The sequence below is a fragment of the Sturnus vulgaris genome, chromosome 3 (genome assembly GCF_052056855.1).
Source record: "Sturnus vulgaris isolate bStuVul1 chromosome 3, bStuVul1.hap1, whole genome shotgun sequence".
In the NCBI taxonomy this organism is placed as follows: Eukaryota; Metazoa; Chordata; class Aves; order Passeriformes; family Sturnidae; genus Sturnus; species Sturnus vulgaris.
This window is the reverse complement of record NC_142245.1, coordinates 31597311-31613478: the sequence shown is the minus strand read 5'-3', so window position 1 is coordinate 31613478 and position 16168 is coordinate 31597311. Positions and strand designations below refer to the sequence as shown.

General features: G+C 46.1%; 1 protein-coding gene across 2 annotated transcripts in view; it reads right to left on the bottom strand.

Moving 5' to 3' along the window:
* The window catches only part of MDGA1 (MAM domain containing glycosylphosphatidylinositol anchor 1), a 147644-nt gene that overhangs the window by 89113 nt on the left and 42363 nt on the right, over positions 1-16168 (bottom strand). The window contains exons 2-5 of one of the 2 annotated variants that reach the window (XM_014878053.2): positions 11328-11467; positions 8428-8602; positions 3855-4051; positions 911-1043 (exon numbers count right to left, since the gene is read on the bottom strand). In XM_014878053.2, the coding sequence (XP_014733539.2) occupies positions 911-1043; positions 3855-4051; positions 8428-8602; positions 11328-11467 (645 nt within the window). The remainder of the gene's footprint in view (positions 1-910; positions 1044-3854; positions 4052-8427; positions 8603-11327; positions 11468-16168) is intronic. The other variant, XM_088161290.1, reaches the window with a different exon arrangement.

Here is a 16168-nt window from a genome sequence, read left to right as displayed (position 1 = left end):
TCCTGTCAACAGTTAACAACATTAAAAAAAGTTCTGTTTCCACTGCACAAAGATGACACAAGGGATGCAAAATGCTTTGTGTTACATTACAGAGGTGAATAATTCAAACAACTACAATGCCTTTCTCTCTGATCATGGAATACCCCAGGGCTGGAAGCAATTTCCTGACATTTACTTATTATTTGCAAATATTCAACACACATGGGGGCTTTGCAGGTGGAGATTTTTTATTGTGTGTGTGGTTTTGGTTTGGTTTTTTTTAATGGACAGGTTGCAATCAAGTCCTTGCCAGTATTTGATACAGGACACTGAGTTACCATTCACTTACTGCACGTCAAGCAAGAGGCACCAAACTGAATCTGCTCACAACTGGAGGTGCCCTCAAGCACTGGCAGTATGAACATGAGTAAATTTATTTATTGGGAAGGCACTGGAGATGTATGCTTTCCACAAACACCGGCACCAGCAGAGCCTGTTACCTGGGAGGTGCTTAGAGCACAGCCTAGCAAACCAGGCTGGAGTCACACATGGATGAATTATTTGTAAGAACTCCTGCAGCACTGCCCCACTCTAGACTGTATCCAATCTATTTTTAAAGTCACTTAGAAGTATAAATAAATAAAATAGTGTATGAATTAGAAGCTACATAGTGCCTCAACACCTACACATAGTCTGTTTTAATGATCTCATGGCAGGCCTGTCCAAGGCAGTGGCTGTATGCAATGCTATGAGAAACTAGAGCAGCCGCAAGACTTCCATGTGAAGGATCTGAAGTACCAGCACCCATGTCAGTGAGGTCGAGGTGCTGCAGGCCCTGGACAGAGTGCTGTGTTATCCTCCTGGAGGAGTAATGGCTGTTGAGGAGGTGAGGGGTCAGAAGGCTGCAGGGACCCTTCATGTCCCCTCTTACCTGTGGTGTTTGTGAGCTGGAAGGTGATGGCTTTGTCAGGGATGCTGCAGACATTGCGGACGGACACCTGGCATGTGTAGCTGGCATAATCCTGAGGTCGAAGGTTCTTCAGCTTCAGGACTTTGGTTTCACCCTGGGATTTTGGAAAAATAGGGGGAAAAAAAAGACACGGGTGTCCAAAGCACAGATCAACATTCCAAGACTGTATCCTGTCCCAAAATTTACAGATTACCAGCAGCTCCCATGAAAACTTTAGAGAACTGTGCAGATTTCAAGCACCCCCCCCAGTTCTATATAGAGGAGACATAAAATGTTTGCAGTGGTCATTTCACCTAGAGGGTTTCACAAAACAGCCAGCAACTGACTGACATGACCTGAAAGCACTGCCAAACAGGTCTGGGCGTAATTTCTCGTCAACTACTGCCAGAAACGTCTTGTGGAACATGACAAACTTTAGCCATCTCAGAACAGACACTGAGATCTAACTCTGAGATGTCAGTAAGAATCCAAAGGAAGTCACTGGGGACTCAAAATTGCCAAACCAAAGTAAATCAGAGCAGATTGAAGCATTAATACGGCCTAAATATAACAAGTTCAACAGTTACGCTCTAGAACGCTGTAGTATGGGGGGGGGGGCGGGGGGGGGGAATCAGAGAAATACTCAAAGAACTTCCAAAACTTTCTGATCCCTCCTCTCTAGATTCTAATCTCATTTCTGCTGATGTAAATCCAGAGTGACTGAAGAGACTTTGATAGCCTTTTCTCATTCTAAGGTAACAAATAAAATCACTCCCTGCACTCCGTTAGTTACTGGCTTGTTATAGAAACAGAATCAAGTTGTTACATTAACCGCAGACGTGTTCTGTAGACTTTTATTTATGGAATGCAGAAAGCTCTGAGAGTCATCCTATGGTTTGCACACCCTGCAACTCATATGTCTTCCACTGACAGCTCGGTGCTGTTGTTCTCCTTGAGTTTGTCTAAATCACTTTTGGAGAAACCATTCTGTAACTGCCTGCAAGAGGTGTCAGCATGACAAATCCTCCTGGGGACAACCTCAAGGGACTGGACAATGAGCTCGGGAATGCTAATATGCAGAGAACAAGGATGTAAGGTGAGTAAATCAGAATTATAAAACCTAGGACACCGATAACCCTAGGAAAGTCCTGTCCCCTGAGAATTGCTGCTATGCTACACAAATTATGACATTTACAATATGCATGCCATCTACATACCTACAGGTTCATATGTATCCTGTTTATTGATTAGTGAATTTAGGTATATCTGTATAAACTCTCAGTGTAAGTAAGTTTTAAAAAGCTTAAAAAGTGAAATCTTCACCTTGTTTTTAATGTAAAAGCCTATTTAAACCTGACTCTGGCAGAGGTTCAGCTCTAAGGCAACACTGCAAACTCCAGTGAAGGGTACTTTGTTAAACATTCCAGCAAGATTTTTCCCTTCCAACAGTGCTGCAGAGGTGTGTTTTTGTTAACTTAAACGCTTACCAACCCAAACTTACAGGCTTATGCTGGTGTTAAGGAGAGGACCACAAGGGCATGCCTGTCTGAGCACGGCAGTCCCAACACCCTCTTTCAGAGCTGGGAATGACCCATCATATCAGGAGCATTGCCTGACAGGAGCTGCAGCACGCTAGGTCATTTAAACATTAATGCTGCAACATGGGGAATTTTTGCCAGATGCCTTATTTAGCTAGAGAAAATATCCCAAGTCCTAAAACATCCTCTCATTAGGCAACATCTCCTGTTAATTACACTGAGCCTAGTGAAAACTGGAAGAGCCCATGGTGGCTTCCTCCAAGGCCAAGGATGTCCTAGTTGGGAGCCACATAGCACACAGACACAGCTGTCTTCAGGGCCAAACAGCAGTGCTGACCTACAGTGTTTCTGCAAATCTGCCACTAACCTGCAGCTCTCTCCTCCCTCCTCATGCCCCTGAATATTTCCATTTGGATGCCCATTTCCATGACCTACAGAGATGGTGTGTTTCAATAAAATATGAACATGTCTACATTAACTTAAAGGCTGCCTGGGGCATTGCTCAGAAATCAGACTCAACCAGAATGTGCTCTGGGCCCAGCTTTCGGAATGCAGGAAGGTGCTTGGGATGAAACAGGTGCCCTGGGGAGCTGCCCTTTCAGCCCTCCCTTCCCTCCCATGTGCTCCCTAGCAGCCTTGCTGGAAGTACTGGGGCTGATTAGCATCTAAAGGATATGCAAATCCCAAGCTCAGCTTAGGCTGACATGCCCAGAGTGCCCTGGCAAAAGAAAAGTTCCCTTCTGTCTCCCATTGCATTGCCAGGCTAATTACTGTCAAGAAAGTGGTGTTTACAGGGGAAACCTGGTTGTGTAGGGCAAGTCCAACATATGCAACCAGGAGAAGGAGAAAAGATGTGGACAGACTTGTTACAGGACAACAGTCAGGAAGAGCCCAAGGAGTTGGGCTCCCCATTACTTGTGGCCATTAGAAAAAAACTCATGGATCCCACAGCAATGCCTGCCATCTGCTCACACTGCTAAGCAGGAAGCCCTTCCCTGATATATGGAGCCTGGCCACTCAATTAAGAAAAAAAATAAGTAATGGGACACAGAAGAAATTCAATCTTGAGATCATTTGGATTTTAGTCTCAGCCATCCAACAGCTGCATAACTTCAGCAGACGAGCTGTGTCACTGCTCTCAGGGAAAGATCAAAAGGGAAGGATCCTCCTAGGTCACCCTCCCTCCTACTGCTCTGCTCCTCCTGCACCCTGGGAATTTGCATGCAGAAGGAAGGTCTATCAGCCCTTCTGGAGGCAGTGCTCCTTGCAGCAGCCTGCACCCTCTCCCCAGCATCATAATCCATGCAGGGAAGGAAACACCACCTACAGTGCCCTGCATCAGCAAAACACTCAACAAAAGCTGGCAGAGGTTGGCTTATTTTGCTTACCTGTGTGTAAAGGGGCTCATAGATGTCCACACCATTGTCCTGACTGTGAGAAAGTGTCTCGGCTCCCCGTTTCCAGATGAAGCGAGCTGGCGGGTTGGAGTTGACAGTGCAGCGGAGGAAGACGGTCTTCTCTTGGTAGAAGCTGCCACGTACATCACTGATGGTCTGGTGCACGGTGAGAACAGGCTCATCTAGATCTGGAAGGGAGGTAAGGAGGGTCGCAGCCGCTGTTAGCAAGGCTCGGTCTGCCTGTACAGCCTGCAGAGCAGATGATGCTCCAGGTACCAGTGAGGAGAGGGGAAGGTCGCACACATTTGGCTGATGACAAGTGGTGATTTAAGAGCTGATCTGAGGGCAGGTAGTACAACCAATATGTAAAGGGAACAGACAGGACAAGCCAGAATTCTCCCGCTCACCACACAAACCTTCAGAGAATAGAAAGCAGTCTCTAGTTTGCAGAGCCCTATGCAGTCCTCAAAAAAAACCACCTGCCTGCCACATGTGTCCCAGAGCAGTGGACTGCCTCACATCCCTCAGTGGCACCCCCCTACAGAAAATCACTACTTTCTACTTCAGTGAGAGGTCAAAAGGATCCCAGGAAGCTCTGTTCCATCATAATTTCTCCATTTTCTAGTTCCCAAATCTCTCCTGAAATCATGGGGCTCAGCTCAGGGCTGTGAAATGTCCATACAAATGTCATGACAAACCTTCAAGACAAGGAATTAAAGTAAAAAATCAGGACAAGGATCAAGGAGCTGAGTTGGAAAGTCATCTAGGCAGAGCAAATCTCATGAGGAGCTATGGTAATATGAGATGCAAAACATTGTAATAGGTATGTATAATTTCTCTCTCTTCCTATTAAATATCCTCTGTGTATTTTCTTCACAGTCTATATCAAGTGTCCTTTGGCAACTTCTAGTCACTGCAACTCCATTACCCCTCCCTAAACTGATCAGATTATTTTGTTTTCTTTCTTTTCAGAAGATGCTCCTTTCAATTCCCTAATTGAAAGGGAATTCTCTTTCAATATTTGATAATGCAAGAAATATTCCTGCACCAGACATGCAGCCACCATGACTGAATCAATGGTTATCAGTGGCCATACTTGCAAGGACAGAAGCAATAGCCCTGCAGAAAGAGGATTTTCTCCATCCACACAGAGCATACTGCTCCCCTACAGTTGCCCACCTGCTAAAAAGGGACAATTTTCTTGGAATTTGCAGCAGGTATCAATGTCTGAACATCAAAGTAGCATGGGAGACACCTCAGAAGCGGTGGATCTTTCTCCTCACAAAACCACTTTGAGACTGAGGTTAAATGTAAAGATCCCTTCTGACAAGAGCTGGCCCTCTAAAATGGAAATCAATCCCTGTGTCTTTAAGTATATCTTATAAGGCACCTTTTGAGCTCAAGTTAAAGCAATTCTATATTTTCAGGAGTGTTATTACCCCATGTCCAGCTGCAAGGAAACTGAGGTACATGTACCCAGTATTTTCTTGTGCTGCCAGCAAGATCCTCTGCACATGCCTAATGTGCTCATCACACCCTCCATGCCCCCTCCCATGCCACCTAGATTTCACAGTATTTTATTTTACAAATTTGTAAATTTGGAGACCTGACTCCCAGAAAGGAAGAGGGAAGCAGGGAAGAGTTTCTGCTAACAAGTCATCCAAACAACGTATGCTCTCTGCTGAATCACAAGTGTCAACTTGTGGGTTTGCATCTTTTAGTGAGCTGTATGCTTGGCAGACAGCAATTGTTATGAGACCTGAAATTTGTCTTCTTGACCATAGCTCAGAGATATGAGTAGAGCCATTAACAGAATAATGACAAGACACAAAATATATCCCAGAAAAAAACTCTGCCAAGCCAAAAAACACTCATGGCTGAAGAAAAACATATGCAGATGGAAAAAAAAGTCTCCTCTCCATGCAGTGCTGTCTTCATGTGGCCATGGAGTGACACCAAATTCTTTTGGACCAGGACCCTGAGCACAATGTCTCTTCTTCTCCTCCTTCTTTGTCCTTAACCCTCCTTTATTTTTTAAACTTCACACGAGTGACTCTGCAGCTACCATCCGAGACTCTCAGCAGGTAAAACACTTCCCTTACTAACCGAAGCAACAGCTCACCATTCCAGTCTCCTGGCTCCCAGCTACTCCCCACACAGAAAACAACACCTTCTTTTTGGTTGCTAAAACTTTCCTCCTTTGAATCCTTCAGCCTTCTTTTGTACAAGTCCGCTCTAGGTCTAGCCCTCCTGAGAAAAGCTAAAATAAGACCTACAACAACGTGTATGTCCTTGGATGTACAAGTAATGCCACTGATGTCAGTGAGCTGCTCAAATGATAAATTTGGCCCAAGGCTGTTCAAGGAGATGATCACATGGGATGTTTCATGCACAATAAAAACTTATAAACATTCATTCTTTTCTTTTCTTTACTTTCTCTCTCTCCCACATGGAAATACTCAGAACAGCAGCTGCCTCTCTGCCAGTATCCAACCTATACTTTAAAGCCTCACCGACGCCCACTTGGAGCAGAGGAATATCATGCTACACGGGTTAGTGTTTCCAGTTTAATATCCTCTTGGCACCAAGGATGCTCTCTGTGCAACTTCACTGTCAAACACTAAAGTATGACTGAGGAGTAGCAGCAACTGTCAAGGACACCAAGGTACACATGAGGGTGATTACTTACCTCTATCTACAAAATGGGATGCAGGAAAAGAAGGGGTTTGTTTTCAAATTCTGGTTCATTCAGCTGAAGGTTGCCTGGGTGAGCGTTCAACAAAAACTGTGGCTTTTCCCATGTGCTCCCTTTGTACCTACTGCAAATACTAGCAGAAAATAGTCTCTCCTCCCCAAAGACCAAGTGAGCAGAACAGAGGTGCAGTACCAAGTCCATCTGCAGAGTAGATGTTAGTATGAGAAAGCCCTTGGCCACCCCATTAGCCCCACAGTTCTACAGGTCAGAGCTGCATGAGGGATCACGGGACACTACATCACTCTAGCTCCAGCCTGCACCAAGGGAGCACCTTCAGGGCATGAAGAGATTCGTGGCACAATCCTGTTCCTAAAGACATGGGCCCTTGCAAGGTGTCACACTGAGCCTTGAGAAAGCCAAGTGTCTTTTGCAATGGAGAGTTATCATATCCTCCATCACCTGTAGGAGAAGAAACAGGCAGAGAAGCCAAGCAGATCTAGGGTGGGTGCCAGAACTTCTCTAAACAAAGTGATGCAATGGCAATGAAAGAACACTCATCCTATCCACAGTGGCTGCTGTTGAAGCAATCCATTTCCACAGCCTAGATAGTGCCCACACTACACTACTCCAGTAAAGGGCAGGGAAAGGAAGGAACAGATGGGAGCTACTCCCAGCCATATAGTACAACAGTGGATCATGAACCTGCCAAAAGCTAAGGATGCCCAAGTCCGTGGCACATTTTGTGGGAGTCCCATCACAGTGGGACTGGACAGCAGGACTAAAAGGAAAGTAGGCAAGCAGCAGTTGCTGTCAGCAAAAAGGTCTGCCCAGACTCCAGGCATGTACTGGGGTTTTGAAGCATGGAGGCTGTTCCACTGACAGAAAACCACAGTGCTCAGAAGGAAGGACCTTCTTCCTAGAAGGAATGTAGAGCAGCTCGTGACAGGTTCAGGGACAGATTCAGCAGCTTTATCACACTCTACAACTTTTTAGCACCAATCTCTTGCCTTCTCAGTAATACGAGTGAGGAGAGGGATTTGGTGTTAGTTGGGCTGGAAAAAATTGGAATACTGGATAGTCAAGGACAATGTAATGGTAATCTTCTCCAAGAGAACAAAACAAGTTGACTAGACATTAAATCTTGGATTTCTCCCATTTAGGCCTACTGAGTAAGTTTTATTTCCCTCCCTTTTGACCACAGCAGCCCAAAAATAAAGTCCAAGAAAAAAATATTAAGAGAAACCCTCAAAACTTGAAGCCCAAGGTGGAAAACCACTAGCAGCACCTCCAGGACTCAAGAAGGATGGGTACTAGCCAGAGAAATGTAGAGCCACCTTCACGTTATGGGCACTATGACCAACCAGGGCAATGTTGAGCTACCTTCACATTCACCCTATCACAGTTCAGCCTCCTCAGCTGCATTCCTGAGTTTTCAGCTGTTTCCAGCATGCTACAGAAGTAGCACTGCTGGGAACAGGACACTAGTTTCAGGAATGCCCCCAACATCCGAGGCACTACCAACTTCAAGAAACATTGTCTGTTTCAAGCTCTGTCAGCTTCAAAACAAAGACAAAGAAAGCAGAAGCCACTCCCAAAGCTACATCCCAGACAAGTGCTGGGGAACCCTGTCAGTGACAGACACCACAACACCTAGGCAAGAATGACTCACAAGGACAGCAGAACTACATTTTGCAGGGATGGATCTAACCTCCTAGGCAAAAAGGACACTGAGGAGACCACGTCAGTCCCTCTGCTCCTGAACCAGGTGCACGTGGTGCTAGGGCAATGCAGCTCCCTGCTGGCCCTGCAGCGAGGCAGAGACACTCAGTAGAACTGTGGGAAGGTCTGGGTTGCCGCTAAACGACTTACACTGCACATCTACTCGAATGGACTTGATGGCAGGGACCCCAACCCCATTTTCTGCTTTACAGTAATAGCGGCCCCCCTGCAGCCTTTGGATCTTCTCAATCCGAAGGGTCTCGTTAAGCACTGACGTCTCTTGGAATTTGTCCGACGCGCTGCCAGCAGTTTTGGTCCATCTCACCTGCATGAGAAAAACAAAAGAAATGAAATCAGGGACACGAAATAGAGATCCCAAGATTCAACAGAGCTCCCTTTGTTGCTTTTTCCCCTCCTCCCTAGCTACTTCCATAAAGAGGTGCCCCAGCACTGCCAGACTTACCAAAGCTCAACTACTGGTCTCAGTATGTCTCAGTAGCTCAGCTGCTGATTCTGGTCCATTCCAATCCCTACATCCAGAATAACTCCTCAATTCACCCAGACACACCCTGCATGTTTGCCACTCCTGCTCTGATCCTGCAAACCCAGCAGCTTGCTCAGTTTCATGCCACTATCTGCACAGCACAAGACTTTCAGCACTCAGCCTTGAGACCCCACGTGGCTGGTAGGCCACGACACTATAGCAGACATCAGCTCACAGCTACAGAGCTTTTACTGCAGTCTACACTCATTTTTTTCTGGATAGCAAGGCTATTTCTGCTTTTTGCTTTTCCATGAGTGAGAAAATGCAGTTGCTGTCTGACTCTTGCCCCTTTCCCACTGGGAATCCCTGTGTATTTTATTTTTGTAAGTCATCCTTTTGCAGTACACAAGCTTTTGCTATGCTTTTAAAGATACAGAGAAAAGGAAAAGGAAAAAAAAATCCCTTCAGATTTCAAGCTTTTTATTTCTTTGTCCTTATGTTACATGTCTTAAGATCCTGGCTTGCAGGGGCAACAGAGCTGCATGATATTTCATGGTGAATGGTGGCAGGAAGACAGCAATCCCAAAGACTGAAGGGTTCTTCTTTTGTCTGGAATAAGGTACAGCCCTCACAGGGGCAGTACAAGCTTCCCCTTATTTTGTGCACTCAACACAATGAAAGAGAGAGATGGCTTTTCTCAGCCCATTGGTTTTCTATATCTGTAACCTCCCTTTGAAAGGCTGCTGACCACTGGCCTCCTACTCTGGGACAATTTAGACTCTGGAACTGAGAGCCAGCAAGATCAGCCAGCAGAAAGAAGAGAGACTTTCATTTAGCATTGGCCATAAATAAGATGGACCAAATATCTTGGCCACTCTGCCAGGCTTTGCCTCAAGCTCACTGATGTCACCTGATTGGTGCTGATGCTCTAGAAGAAGCAGGGGAGTCTATATCCCACCCCAGAGCACGAGGCTGAGCAGATTTTTGGAGCTATTGACCATGGATTTATTCAGCCTTTGTCAGCTTATGAAATTGTCTGAGGGCCCCAAGACTCTTGGAGTCTCCTGTTTTGAAGGACACTTCAGCCAGCTCTTTAATCTTTTCAATCACAATCTCATTTTAGTATTTTGGCCACATTTTCATGCTTTAATGACTGGCTGATAGAAAGGGAAAGAGAAGATTAAACAAAGGTTAGGACAAGAGCTTTGCTGGGGAAGAAATCAATCCATTAGGAGGGAGGGCAAAAATAGGATGAATGCCACATTTTATGTGTGCAGGTTCCAGTCTCCCTGGTCACACCTGGTTCCAGGCTCTGGTGTCCCTGTGCAGGTCTGGGCAATGACAAACCAGAGTGTTGCCCACTAGCATGCTGTCTGCAACAGGCTCTGCTCCAGAAATCTCACTAGCTACTCAGGCCCCAAATTCCTACAACCTGCCAGGACCTTGCCACACATTCAACAACCTTAGGCAGGGCTGCTGCTATCAAATTCCCCATTTCTGATGCACACGGGTATCATTTGTCCATCACTATTACAAGCCTAGGCTTATTGTTTTTGCTGACTTGGCTCAGGTAATTTTCTTTTTGTTTCCAGGATATTCTTTTGTTGGAAAAACCATTTCAAATCCTTGCCTTTGTCATCACCTCATCGCCAAGTAGCTCCTCACAAGCAAGCCCACAGAGGCAGTAGCTGGCATAAGAAAATGCATGGCTTCCTGCCACAAATATCTTTGGCAGGACTGAGGAATGGGGCCAAGCACGTGTGGCTCCCCTGAGTGTATCCTGGCACATCCAGCCTCGCAGTGTGCACCAGCTGCCACTCCAGCCACGCTCTGTCCCAGAGCTGGCAGACTCAGGCTCTAGGCCAGTGCCTCTACAGACACTTCCACACTAACACTGAATCTTGAGTATCTGAAGGGTGCTGAGGTGGCTGCATGGGCCTGAGGCTGTGCAAAAACCTCTGGGCACCCTAAGTAAGGACTGCAACCATTAGCCAAGCTCAGCCTTGTACCTCCCCACTGGATTGTGTCTCTGACCACAGCATCATGTGTCCAGTGCTGCAAGTCTGACTCTGCCTCTGCTTGGTGGCCACAAAGCAATGAACAGCAGGCTCTGTGTTGAGCTCAGTGAAGTGCACTACCAACAACTTCCCAAACTCCCCCAAGCAACATTCCCTTGGCTGTGCATCCAGAGAAGCTGAGAAATGGATGGACCATGAAAGACAACTCCTAAGGCAAGCATATATGTGAAGCATCTTCTAGGATGTTCCTACTCTGTAGTAAGAGGCTTAAAGATTTTAGATTTCAGTTTTTGGAGGGACTCCCATACTGAAGACAAGTAGAAGGTCTTTGTAAGCTTCTGCAAAGCTTTGTGGAGTGTTTTCCACAAAAGTGAGCTTAAATGCTTCACAGCTTAACAAGCTAAGTGCTTGCAAAATGGGGCATCCCTACCCAAGTCCAACATGTAGGAGAAAGCTGGACACCCCACTTCTGACAGTTCTTCTCTGTGTGGAGACTACAAACAAATGCCATGAGGGAGAATGGGTGACAGGTGAGACTGGAGGCTTACCTGTGGCCGGGGGTGTCCTGTGACCAGACACTGCAGGACCAGTGTGTCCCCCTCCCGAATTGTGTAAACACGTTCACTGATGTTGTCTTCCTTCACCACACATGCTTGCCCAGCATGGATGATTTGGGCCTGAGCAGGAGCTGTAGAAAGTAAAGAAGAGGTAAAGATGGAAATGAGAGCAGTACCCCATCTCCTTATGCCCACTGCCCAGGGTGGCTTCTCCTGCCTCTTAAGCCACAGAGGGGAAGAGCCAGGCAGTTCTGGGAATGAGTCATGGAGGTCTTAGGAGATATATTATTAAGCAATTTTCCCCATTTTCTGAGTGACTGATATCAAGTACTATTTTAAAACCTTTGGTTCTGTTGGGATGAGCAGGTCTAGACACTGAAAAGCAGAATATGGAGCTTTTTTGGGCGGGACTCTCCTGCATGGGTTGAGGACTAGAAATTTCCTGCTGTTGTCTCTCCCAGAAAGGCGTATGTGCAAGCAGCTATAGCAGGACCTGGCCAAATCACAACTGCTCCATATCTGTCTAAAATAAGTCTGATTACTATGATTTACCTTGCAGGGGGGGCTGGGATAACTACTGAGCAGAGTCAGAAAGGGCTCTGAAGCTCCGTACAGCTATTAGCACTAGAACAGGCATAACACACACTGCAGGAAAAACAAGTCTTTCCCATATTAAATAGCAGCCTCTCTCAGTCCTGAACCAGAGGAAACAGCCTCTGCAGGACCAGAGGACATCATAATCTAGGGATGTAGGGATTTCTCCACGTAAGGCTACTAATGGAGACCAACTACTGCCAGTCCAGCTAGGAAAATGGGTGAAGACCAGCGCAGTGGAAAAGTACATAGAAAGTTCCCAAAACAAAGTCATAAAATGCCACGACCCCAAAAAGCACCTATAGCCCACAACAGCCCTGACAAGAAGCAGGAAGAGACAGCTCTAGCAGAACAGGATTTTATAAAGAAAGAAGCCTGAGCTCGGAAATTCTGTGCAAACAGCCTTTGGCTCCCTACTCCAAAGCGTTTGTGTGATCAGAGAAGTGGCTGGGATGCATTGAAGGTGATCGTGCAGCCCAGCCACACAGCTGCACTTGTTTGATGGGGGAGCTCCAGTTGCACTTCAAGATACAGAGAAACCCACAAACATGTCTAAGAGTTGGTGTCTCACTGACAGTCCCCTGTGATACATACACAGCTTGCTAGAACGCTTTCAGGTGACTCTGGAGTCACAGCTCCACTCCCATTAGTGGAATACAACAAAAATGAACAAACCACAGAGGAGATGATCAAAGGGTTTAAAGCAATGAGCCTTAGAGTGCCTTCCTAAACAAGAATAAATTTTGCACAACCTGTTAAAGCTGAACCAAGAACCCGCTTTTTCCTGAAGGTTAGTTGAGCTTCAAAGACTGCCTTTTAAAAAATTATTTTCATTCCCTTGGCATGACCAAAATGCTCTAGACAAAATCGCCTGGGCAAGAGAAGTGCTAAGGTTTTTGCTGGTTTAATCCACCAGCAATACAAACAACAGGACAGGCTGGGTTCAGGCAGTAGAGAAGATCTGCCTTTGAGATCAGCCTTTATAAACTGGTGTCACCACAAGGCACTGACCAAGCAGCAGGGACACGAGAGTGGACACAGGGTTAGTGGGAAACTGCCCTTGCTGCTGGGGCTTTACAGCTGCCATGGCCACCCAACATCCAGGCAGCAGCACTGCACATACAGCAAGCTATCTCCCATTTTCCATCTCTTCCATCTTTCCACCGTGGTGGCAGTTTTTTACAACCATTATTACTCTCCAAACTGTTGAAAAACAGAAGCAGCATGTCCATTTGAATAACATGATGGCACAAACATGAACAAATCCCTCAGCCTCTACTGTCTTCCCCTTCTGCAGGCCTCCCAAGATGCCTGCCATTGCTCTGGCACCATGGAATGCCAAAACTGACTGTTAAGGCTTCACTGATACAACTGAGCAGATGAGTGACCTTCCCCTGCCTGGATGGCAGACAGTCTTGTTGAACTCAGGAGAAAGCACAAACCTGTATATTGTGCTTACACACATCTGTGTGTTGGTACACACATACATGTGTGGACATACATGCAGATATGTAAACACATTAATTAAAATAGTAACTTATCAGGAAAAGTCATCATGAATGCTTGTCAAGCCAACAGTCACAGGGGAGGAATTCAGAAGCCTCCATGACCTTTGCTAATACACCTTGATCCAAATGACAGCCTCTTGTGCTATTTCTGCCCTCAGATCAGTTTTCTGCAGATCTGCCATAACACCTTCAGCTCCACTATACTGCAATGCACTTCTTACAGGGCTGAAACACAGCCTCTGATGCTGATTGATCTCTCCTGATTAAAAGAGAGACTCCATCCCTTCCCATCCTATGCCTCATTCCTCTAACCCCTAAACTGTGCTGCCTACATGTCAGCAGGGTCCTGGCACCTCGAAGCAGCAAGGCTTTGGTAACCTCTCTTCACAGTCTCTGGGCTGCATTTGCCAGCTGGTGGCTCTATTCTTCCTTTGCAAACATGACCTTGCTGTAAAAACTAATTTCCAGGCACCCCACGGAGAATCAGAATATTTATCTGCAGCTCTAGCTCCCAGTTAAATGTTGCTTTTAAGTGGCTCTGCCATACTCCAGATGGTATACAAAGTAAGCATTGCAACTTTCACTCTTCCCTTTGTCTATTCCACTTCCATTATTTCACCTGTGCTGTGTAACCCTTTTCTACCACTTGTCCAGAGGCACTTCCACATGGGGAACTTCCACAGCAAAATCATTAAAGTAGAGTGGTATAGGATTAGACATAGGATTAGAAGGCTTTTGTGCAACTATTCTGGTGCCAAAATACCTTGGTGTAATTTGCTGGCATATCCCTGAGTTTGAGAGAAACATTATTTAAACTAATCCTTATAAGGCACTAGACTACAACAAAACAACAGCCCTGGGGATAAGCCCTGGGTCATCATTTTGTCCTCTTCTCCCACATTCTCCCTGGATACACTTAGCTGTAACAAAGCTTACAAGCAAGGGTACACAAATCTGGCTTTGTTCACAGATGTCTGAACTTCCTTGTGCACCATCACTAACACCTTCCAGCTAAATCACTGGAAAAGGACGTCACTTTAAGGGAACCTCCACTGCTTAAGCTGTAACATTTCTCTGGCAATAACAACAGCAGGTCCTCAGCAGAGCAACCACCATTTTTTCATGTCTTAAACCCCATGTGAACCCAGATCTCTCAAAAAGTAACTCAGAAAGCTTGGGGTTGTCTTGGAAAGAAAAGCACTCAGCTAGATGGCACAGGAGCATGAGACACTCTCTGGTTTGGTTATAACTTGACATTAGTAGGTGGAGGTTGAGCAATGAACGAACTCAACTCTTTGAAGACTGCATTAAGTCACAAGATGAGACTCAGGAAGGTCTCTGTTTCAAGCTCAGCCTGCCACAGCACACAAAGGCTGGGAAAGTCTCCTCGTGCTGTATTACAGATGGGCAGAGAGACTGCAAGGATTAATTGCACTTTTAATGTGCTTGAACAGAAGGAATACATTATTGTTTGACATCATCCCATGTCTCCTGGAGGATTTCAGCATGCAGACAGCTTGCACACTGCCAGCACAACAGGATGGCAGGGCCATGCCTGTCAGAGTAACAGTTCCACAGAAGGCCCTTAGGAAGGCAAAGAAAGACTGGAGATGAAGGAGTAACCACAGCCATTCTCAGCAGTGTTCCACACAGAACAACTCTTGAACGAGACCACCTCCTCTGTTGAGTCCTTCTGGGGCAGAATCCCTCACCTCAGGCCAGCCAGCCCCGAAGCAGAGGTCCAAGGAAGACCTCTGATGGCCTCTATGGGGGAAGAAGGGACAGATTGTTCCCAGGAATTTAGAGGGATAGAGGTATCATTACTTTCATTTCACTTTCGGGTAACAGATCAGCTTAGGAAAGGCTCTCAATACAAAGTCCTGCAGAGAAACTAGGCCAGCCACATATTGAGTGTCAGATGCCTTAGAAGGCAAAAAAATATCAGACTATGAACATGCAGCATTAGGTCCTTGCTCAGAAAATGGCTGGCATGTAATGCATTTGGCCTCTGCATCAAGATTTCCTACTATGCTTTCACTTGATATATTTACACATTAAAACAAAAGGAAATTGAAGTGGATAAAATAACTTTATTCCCAGTGCAGTGTACTGTACAATGTTATTATTACCATAACCTGGAAAGTTTATGAGACTCTTGGTGCTTAGAGGTTGTTAATACCATGAAAATGTAGAAAAGGAGAGAGAAATGGTCTTTTGCAGAGGACTGAGCCATCTGTATTTGGTTCACAGATCTAGCCATTCATCTTTTTGATCTCAGATCTCATCAGTAAAATGACAACGATGAGAGCTCCTTCACAGAGAGGGTGGTGAGTGACAGGTACTGCACTGACACTCCCTCAGTCGCTGTCAGCACAGGGGCAGCTGCTCCCGGGTTTTGCAGCACCTACTGCACTTCTCTGCTGCTTCCCAGCCCTCTAACAGCAGCCACCACTGTTTGACTCTGTCACCACTACCTCTGCCATCTGCACGTCCTGCTGACTGCCTCAACAATGAAGAATATTTATCTCCAAAGCTGCTGGGCCAATACCTGCAGCTGAATGCACAGGGGCACTGAATCCACCCACCCCTGCTACCATCCTCCACCAGGGTGGGGAGAGAGGGAAGTTGCACCTGGAGCTTTCCTCTTCCTCAGCCTGAATCTACCATCCTGCTTTGCAAGGCAAGCAATGATCTTCCATGCATCTGGTGCAGGCATAATTCAGCCTCTTC